This window comes from Ruditapes philippinarum, unplaced genomic scaffold (assembly GCF_026571515.1).
Source record: "Ruditapes philippinarum isolate M1 unplaced genomic scaffold, ASM2657151v2 ctg4760_1_1_1_1, whole genome shotgun sequence".
Lineage (NCBI taxonomy): Eukaryota > Metazoa > Mollusca > Bivalvia > Venerida > Veneridae > Ruditapes > Ruditapes philippinarum.
The window spans coordinates 150598-159872 of record NW_026852348.1 but is presented as its reverse complement, the minus strand read 5'-3'; the positions used below and the strand labels follow the sequence as shown (position 1 = coordinate 159872).

The window sequence follows — 9275 nt, the reverse complement described above, 5'->3', positions numbered from 1 at the left end:
AAATTTCCAAGAAAAAATTAGTGGGCCGAAATGAAACCCATGTACCAATTGCCCCAAATTTTTTTTCTCAACTCGAAATCTGCTACCACGTGGTTTCTATAAATCAGAGGGCCGCTCAGAATAAAACCACCTGCATTCAAATAAAATTTAATTATAAAGAGTATATACATTTTATATAGAGTTTTTATATAGAGTATACAGTGAAATCTTTCTTAAAGAAGATATAGTACTGTTGTTGTAAAGAGGTTATTGTTTACACAGGGTCGCTCTGGAGAGGTTGCACTGTGACAAATAAATTATTAATTCTACTTATGTTTCACAAGTCCGAACTTTTCATTCCTACAGAATAATATTCGCACATACTATAGCAAGAGTTCAGTACACATTGTTTAACATTAAATATTACAAAAATAACTTAAATCTATATATGCACTATATACGTATATACACTGATACGATCTTGGTAAAAAGTCATAAATTCGGACAATTACTTTCTTAAATACTTAAAAGGGCGGAGATATAGTTTTTGTTGACACTAATCAAATCACAAATAAGTCACGTAAAATTCCTAACTTTCACTTAATTAAAATAATTGTTCTACTTTGAAGATCAATACAATGAAAAAAGACTTTCTTATTCAAGCATAATTAACAAAATGACAATAGTTTACCTGCTAAAACTGTCACAAGTGACAGAAGTAAAGATATCACTGCGTCGGTCTTTCCGCCTGTTTCATCATCATCATCATGGCAACACCATTGATAAACAGAACGTATCAGATCGATTGACAACAATGAAAGCCCGGTTATCATCAATGCTCTTATGATTTTAACAATTTCCAGTTCTGAAAAAAACAACAACAACAACAAAAAACAACAAGCTATTAGCATATTGTTGCAAGCAATATACAGTCCCCTAGTACCGGTAAGAGCTCCAGCAACATTCTATATTCAATTATGTCATTAAATGAATGACATGACATGAATGAACTTAAATCGTTTCTTTGTATCATAGTAATCTGTAAAGTGTCCCTGCATAATCATGGTAATGTGTAAAGTGTACCTGCATAGTAAGAAAAACATGTCTATACAGCAGTTACAGATAATGAAAAAATCCATTTTTCTCAGGATGAATATGTATAAATATGTTTCAACTTTTCTTAATTTTACGTAAATTTGTTGGAAAAGTTCCAAGATCTTGAAAGTGAACTCAGGAAACAGTTTTTAGGAACGGACAGACAAACGGACTGAAAGACACTCCGAGTCATCCGTGTTTGATATCAGATTATTCAAATTTCTTAAACTAAAGAGGAAATAAATATGCTAGACACGATGTGAGTGTAACAAATAAAATACCTTAAGTTTAAGGAAGATACCATATATAGTCACAAAGAAAGGTATGAAAATAACAATTTTCAAATATACCATTTATAGTAACAATTAAAGAAGGAAATTAAAAAAAAAAAACAAACAAATACATTCCAAGTTCAAAATGAAAATAATAATGAAAACCCTTATCACATATGATGTAGATGTTGATAATGAATGTATATTTTTTATTTGAATGAATAGGAAAATATCAAAAGTTACGGAGGAGATAATTCTTGAAATATGGACGCTAGATTTATAACCTTTTAAATATTGTGATGTGAGAGTTTGAAGTAAAAGCTATGAGAAATGAGGAAGTTTGATTAAAATATTAATAATTTATAGAAAAAATCTTAGTTAAAGGGGGGGGGGGAGCATAATTCTGTAAGTAGTCAAACTAAGTTATATGTGGTATATTAAAGTGATGTGTATAATCTCCATACTGCAAATCTATCCATATTTCAAGTTTTATATAAAATGTTTTCAGTACTTTTTGAGTAATCTATTTGCCATATTTAAGCGTGTGTTGCCATAGCAACCAATTTTTTAACATAGGAAGAAAAGAAAAAATACGTGCATAATCTCCAGACTGCCATCTACCTATATTTTAAGTTTCATAAAAATATAATCATTGCTTTTTGCATTATCATTGAATCCAGTTTTTTTTTATAGAAAAAGAAAACCACAACAATATTACAAAACATAGGCGAAAATTAGACTGCATGTCCTCTTCAATGCTAAAAGAGGAATCATTTAATTGTTTAAAAAACTGCCACCTAACAACTTGAAAGAAAGAAACGAATTTCTTTTTTACTTTCTACATGAAGTTACAAAATTAACAGAAGATAACCGATAACAAAAAACAAAAAACAAAAAAACTTACTCATGAAAGAACCGGGAATTTCTTCAGATGAATCTAAAATGGAGTCCTCTTTCATATAGTACTCGTTTTTCTCATTAAACAGTCCACTGTCTATCTCTTTGACCACTGTTACGTTTCTCACCTCCTCGAAATTCCCAGATGACCAGTTCGGTAATAAAAGCGCAAGAAGCCCCAACCCGAAAGCCAAACAATTTGCCACAAGAGAGACAAGTTTTGAGAGACATGATTTTTTGTATAATTATACAGAAATGTTTAAATCTTTAACTTATTTATTTTCTTGTTACTCCTCGGCAATCTGCGCGATTTATGAAGATAAGTATTAAGTTACCTACTTGTGCAATTATATGATATGCACTACGTAAATAAAAAAATACCAGATAGGCTATTTATAGAAACGGGGGAATTCCCTAAATTTTATTAACTAAACTATGTTTTTTGCACGAATGCGGCGACCATGTCAGTATATCTTCATTCACATTTTAGTTAGTTGAATATTATGAAAAATGTAGCTGGTCGCCCCATCAATCTATAATTCTCGAAATGTTATACAAAAATGTTGTTTGGAACGTTAAGAAAATTGCAATTTGTAGCAGTAAACACAGTCTGTTGTGTTTAGCTTGATATTACACTCTTAATATAAAACTGATATACCAAAGTGGTCAGTGACGAGAGGTTAGGCAATTTGGTACAGCTTGGCTTCGACAATGAACCATACCGTACAATCGGAGAACCATACAACAGTTCAATGCGTGGACAACAGTTCAGTGCGCGGACAACAGTTCAGTGCGTGGACAACATTTCAATGCGTAGACAATAGCTCAATGCGTTGACAAAAGTTCAGTGCGTAGACAACAGTTCAATGCGTAGACAACATTTCAATGCGTTGGCAACAGATCTATGCGTCGACAACAGTTCAATGCGTACAAGACAGTTCAATGCATCGACAAAAGTTCAAAGTGTCGACAACAGTTCAATGCGTAGACAACAGTTCAATACTTAGACAACAGTTCAATGCGCCGACAAAAATTCAATGTGTCGACAACAGTGACACTGCTAGTTTATACGTACTTGCATTATTTAAGGGAGTCAGTAAAAATGACCTGTCAGGATCTATTTGATTTTTACAACATATTCCTCTCATGTTTTCCCTTGTAATCAAGTTAACACTTTCAAAATCTTCCTTTTAACCCTTTACCTCATATATACGCAAAACAACTCATTTTCGACCTTCCCCCCTCTTTTAGATGTGCCCCCTTCTGTTTGGGGGGTTTGAAGGGGGAGCGGAGTCCCCCTCATCGCCAAGAAAATTTTGGACTTTTGAGAGGCTAAAAATGACCCCAGGTCGATTATAAGGTAACGTGTAACCAACGCTGAAAAGTCTTTGACTCTATCTCAATCCGTTGAGAAGTTGCATCACTTTGAAATAAATTTTGATGGAAAAAATCAAGGCAAAATAGTGATTTTTGGCAATTTTGAGATGTCCCCTCGTTGCCATGGTAACAGGAAATTTAAGACTGAGCATGTCGTAAAGGCAATGGTCCAGTCAACATTTGTGCTCAGTTTGATTAGTATTGAAGCATTTTTCATAGTTTCATAGCAGTTTGAACTTGTAACAGGAGGCTTTTCAATGAAAACGGCCATTTTTCACAATATGCTCATGAGGGAAAGGGTTAAAGAAGATCGTGCTAACTAACGAGTAACGACTGACCTTATTAAAATTACTTACTTAGAATGTGGAAACAAGTTTCGATGTTATGAGTAATTTAACGAAAAACATAAATTTTCAAGTCTTACTTAACCCACGTTCCATTAATTTTCATAAGGCCAAACTAAACATTTAGTTATAGAAAAAGTACGTGTTGTGGCTTATTACGCTCACCGGAAACGTGTTATTTTCAATATTGGCGCTCATTGTGCAAAGGTTATGATCTCTTTCCGACATGTTCCGCAAGTCGGGACGCCTGGTCTCCGACGTTTTATAGAAGTCACGATCATGAGTGTCGACATTTAATTAAGATCGTGACATATAAGTCCATTAATGACATCTAATATATAGGATGAAACAGACAGTATTGATTCATCATTTTATTTAGTAGAGCATTAAAACACATTTAGAACATATAATACAACATATAATACATGTAAACACATTGCTATAAGAACAATAAAAAGTTAAAAACAGAAATATACATATAAAAATAAATAATTATCTCTGTTAGCATGGCATTTATACTTAATATTCTTGGGCATTAATACCTTTGTCTACAAAAATATTTTAATAAGTTATCTCTCCTTGGCAACTTTTAAGGCTATGTAGATCTTCATCTTTTCATTTTTATAACAGAGAAGTCAATGCAAACAGACACAAGCTGTATATATCCCGTCTGCTGAAATGTTACATAGACTTGTTCCCTTCCATTTTTGGAATCGTCAATTATTAATTTCGGGGATGTTAAGATACAAATTTAAAAATACGCAGCCTGGTCTAATTGCATGATTTTTCTCTAGTTTCTTTTTTCAGTTGCATAATCACATTAATGTTGAAACTGTAACTGTTATCATACGGTATACACTTGTTTTCGTTTTTCACGTGATTTACCACGAGACACTGATTGTCTTTTCTTTTCATATATCACTCCGCATGTCCAACAGGAGTGAACAAATCTCCCAATTCCAAGAATTAATGTCAGTCCGGCCGAAATTAAAGCCATGTACCAACTTGCACCGAAACTTGTTTTCTCAGACTCGAACTCTGCTACCACGTGGTTTTTATAAATCAGAGGGCCGCTCAGAATAAAACCACCTGCATTCAAATAAAATTTAAATATGAAGAGTATATACATTTTATATAGAGTACAACATTTGCAGAACAACAGGGTCGCTCTGAAGAGGTTGCACTATGACAAATAAATCATTAATTCTACTTATGTTTCACAAGTCCGAACTATTCATTCCTATAGAATAATATTCGCACATACTATAGCAAAAGAGTTCAGTACACACTGTTTAACATTAAAGATTACAAAAATAACTCAAATCTATATTTTGCACTATATACGTACAGTGTTACGATCTTGGCAAAACATCATAAATTCGGACAACTCTTTTCTTAAATACTTAAAAGGGCGGAGATATAATTTTTGTTGACACTGATCAAATCACAAATGAGTCACGTAAAATTCCTAACTTTTACTTAATTAAAATAATTGTTCTACTTTGAAAATCAATACAATGAAAAAAAACTTTCTTATTCAATCATAATTAACAAAATGACAATAATTTACCTGCTAAAATTGTCACAAGTGACAGAAGTAAAGATATCACTGCGTCGGTCTTTCCGCCTGTTTCATCATCATCATCATGGCAACACCATTGATAAACAGAACGTATCAGATCGATTGACAACAGTGAAAGCCCGGTTATCATCAATGCTCTTATGATTTTAACAACTTCCGGTTCTGAAAAAAAAACAACAAGAAAACAAACAAGCTATTATCATATTATTGCAAGCAATATACAGTCCCCTAGTACCGGTAAGAGCTCCAGCAACATTCTATATTCAATTATGTCATTAAATGAATGACATGACATGAATGAACTTAAATCGTTTCTTTGTATCATAGTAATGTGTAAAGTGTCCCTGCATAATCATGGTAATGTGTAAAGTGTCCCTGCATAGTAAGAAAAACATGTCTATACAGCAGTTACAGATAATGAAAAGATCCATTTTTCTCAGGATGAATATGTATAAATATGTTTCAACTTTTCTTAATTTTACGTAAATTTGTTGGAAAAGTTCCAAGATCTTGAAAGTGAACTCAGGAAACAGTTTTTAGGAACGGACAGACAAACGGACTGAAAGACACTCCGAGTCATCCGTGTTTGATATCAGATTATTCAAATTACTTAAACTAAAGAGGAAATAAATATGCTAGACACGATGTGAGTGTAACAAATAAAATACCTTAAGTTTAAGGAAGATACCATATATAGTCACAAAGAAAGGTATGAAAATAACAATTTTCAAATATACCATTTATGGTAACAAAGAAGGAAATTTAAAAAAAAAACAAAAAACAAATAAATTCCAAGTTCAAAATGAAAATAATAATGGACACCCTTATCACATAATTATGATGTAGATGTTGATAATGAATGTATATTTTTTATTTGTAGTAAATCCATGAAGAAATAAGAAAATTAAAGAATGAATAGGAAAATATCAAAAGTTACGGAGGAGATAATTCTTAAAATATGGACGCTAGATTTAGAACCTTTTTAAATATTGTGATGTGAGAGTTTGAAGTAAAAGCTATGAGAAATGAAGTTTGATTAAAATATTAATAATTTATAGAAAAAATCTTAGTTAAAGGGGTTAATTCTGTAAGTAGTCAAACTAAGTTATATGTGGTATATTAAAGTGATGTGTATAATCTCCATACTGCAATCTATCCGTATTTCAAGTTTTATAAAAATGTTTTCAGTACTTTTTGAGTAATCTATTTGCCATATTTAAGCGTGTGTTGCCATAGCAACCAATTTTTTTAACATAGGAAGAAAAGAAAAATACGTGCATAATCTCCATTCATAAAAATATAATCAGTGCTTTTTGCATTATCATTGAATCCAGTTTTTTTTATAGAAAAGAAAACCACAACAATATTACAAAACATAGGCGAAAATTCAGACTGCATGTCCTCTTCAATGCTAAAAGAGGAATTCATTTAATTGTTAAGTACTGCCACCTAACAACTTGAAAGATAGAAACGAATTTCTTTTTTACTTTCTACATGAAGTTACAAAAATTAACAGAAGATGAACCGATAACAAAAAAAACAAAAACAAAAAAAAAAAAACAAAAAAAAACTTACTCATGAAGGAACCGGGAATTTCTTCAGATGAATCTAAAATGGAGTCCTCTTTCATATAGTACTCGTTTTTCTCATTAAACAGTCCACTGTCTATCTCTTTCACCACTGTTACGTTTCTCACCTCCTCGAAATTCCCAGATGACCAGTTCGGTAATAAAAGCGCAAGAAGCCCCAACCCGAAAGCCAAACAATTTGCCACAAGAATCACGGTTTTGAGAACCATGATTTTTTTTTGTATAATTATACGCAAAATTTCACACAGAAATGTTTAAATCTTTAACTTATTTATTTTCTTGTTACTCCTCGGCAATCTGCGCGATTTATGAAGATAAGTATTAAGTTACCTACTTGTGCAATTATATGATATGCACTACGTAAATAAAAAAATACCAGATAGGCTATTTATAGAAACGGGGGAATTCCCTTAATTTTGTTAATGTCAAGAGTGTTAACTTTTATCTAACCATAATGACAGAAGATAAAAGAATTACAACAATGGGTTTCCTTTTTAAGAAAAAAAAATCTCGCAAAAAGGCAGACGTTAATTACGGAAGAGCATTAGTGACAGGTGTTACTAACTCGAAATTTCGACTTACTAACTCGAAATTTCGAGTTACTTATCTCGAAATTTCGACTTACTAACTCGAAATTTCGACTTACTAACTCGAAATTTCGAGTTACTTATCTCGAAATTTCGAGTTACTAACTCGAAATTTCGACTTACTAACTCGAAAATTCGAGTTATTTATCTCGAAATTTCGAGTTACTAACTCGAAATTTCGACTTACATATCTCGAAATTTCGAGTTAGTAACTCGAAATTTCGACTTACTAACTCGAAATTTCGACTTATATTGCACGACTTTCATTGGTTGCCGGTGAAAGCAAGGATTGAATTCAAGATACTTTCTTTCGTGTGTAGCTGTTGCACATTGACAGAGCAACTTTAACATTTATTTAACAGAACAATTTTATAGGGTCAAATTGTCCACACATACTGAACATATCCTTCGCTTTTTTGTGGGGGGGGGGGGGGGGGTTGTAAAATCACACTTTCCACATTTCTGTGTTAACCGGGTTTTTCTTTTTCTTAAGCACACATACAACCATCATGTGTAGAAACAACAAGTCCAAAACCCACCCTATTGTAAACTGTGCAATATCATGTGTTAAATAAGTTTTAATTGGCGTGTATACGCCATTTAGTCTGTCACGTTTCTTTATACTAATAATGTTTTTGTAACATTATTCATTATTTACTAATACTTTGATATTGTGTTGAAAGTGATACTTGTTGTTATATATATGTTGGGAATAATATAAAAGCATCCGATTTTACAAGAAATATAGTCAGTCCAACAATTTTGACAAAGGCCTCAGCACGCCCTATTTTGGCCACACCGCGATACTTTCCTCAGATGTCCCACACGTGAAGTATAGGATCGGTTTTTTTACAGATTAGTGAAAAGATATGTTCAAACAGATGGGATACAATACAACGTCTGAAGAACGCCTGAACGTACAAATTAAAGGAAGCCTTGTATTTTTTATGTCGGGTGTGTACATGCCATTACTAAGTTGAAGTTAAATTTCAATAGTTTTTGTCCAGGCACCCGTTTCTCCATCTCCATCGTTCAAAGGCACTGCCTACTATATCTTATACCATCTAAAATAACTTTGGCCATTCTTGTAATGTTAATAAGTCGAAATTTCGAGTTAGTAACTCGAAATTTCGAGATAAGTAACTCGAAATTTCGAGTTAGTAAGTCGAAATTTCGAGTTACTAAGTCGAAATTTCGGGTTAGTAAGTCGAAATTTCGAGTTAGTAAGTCGAAATTTCGAGTTAGTAAGTCGAAATTTCGACTTAGTAACTCGAAATTTCGAGATAAGTAACTCGAAATTTCGTGTTAGTAAGTCGAAATTTCGAGTTAGTAACTCGAAATTTCGAGATAAGTAACTCGAAATTTCGAGTTAGTAACTCGAAATTTCGAGTTAATAAAAAACATACACCTGGCACTAATGCTCTTCCGTATTTGGGTTGAGTGTAAGAAAAAAAAATTGAAAAAAAATTACTATGAGTAGTAATGGTATATAGGAAAAAAAAATTTTTTTCAATTTTTTTTTCTTACACTCAACCCAAAATAGTAATTTTGAT

General features: G+C 32.4%; 2 protein-coding genes across 2 annotated transcripts; both read right to left on the bottom strand.

The window, feature by feature from the left end:
- Positions 1-45: 45 nt before the first annotated feature.
- Positions 46-2527, bottom strand: LOC132757446 (uncharacterized; the record flags this gene model as incomplete). The annotated part of the gene is made up of 3 exons (XM_060748728.1): positions 2251-2527; positions 671-844; positions 46-130 (listed from the first exon to the last, which is right to left on the bottom strand). Coding segments are annotated over exons 1-3 (314 nt in total), but the record flags the coding sequence as incomplete, so codon positions are not given.
- Positions 2528-4322: 1795 nt separating this feature from the next.
- On the bottom strand, positions 4323-7471 carry LOC132757726 (uncharacterized). The gene is made up of 3 exons (XM_060749103.1): positions 7122-7471; positions 5535-5708; positions 4323-5053 (listed from the first exon to the last, which is right to left on the bottom strand). Exons 1-3 carry the CDS (start codon positions 7342-7344, stop codon positions 4809-4811), a joined length of 642 nt encoding a protein of 213 aa, XP_060605086.1. The 5' UTR covers positions 7345-7471; the 3' UTR covers positions 4323-4808.
- Between the last annotated feature and the right edge of the window lie 1804 nt (positions 7472-9275).

What these genes read in the sequence shown, in the direction of transcription:
- LOC132757726 (XM_060749103.1), bottom strand. Translation starts at nt 7,344, where the DNA reads ATGGTTCTCAAAACCGTGATTCTTGTGGCAAATTGTTTGGCTTTCGGG. An exon ending in AATTCCCGGTTCCTTCATGA is followed by an intron (nt 5,709 to 7,121) that starts GTAAGTTTTTTT and finishes TTTTTTTTTCAG; the next exon opens with AACCGGAAGTTGTTAAAATC. An exon ending in ACTTGTGACAATTTTAGCAG is followed by an intron (nt 5,054 to 5,534) that starts GTAAATTATTGT and finishes ATTTGAATGCAG; the next exon opens with GTGGTTTTATTCTGAGCGGC.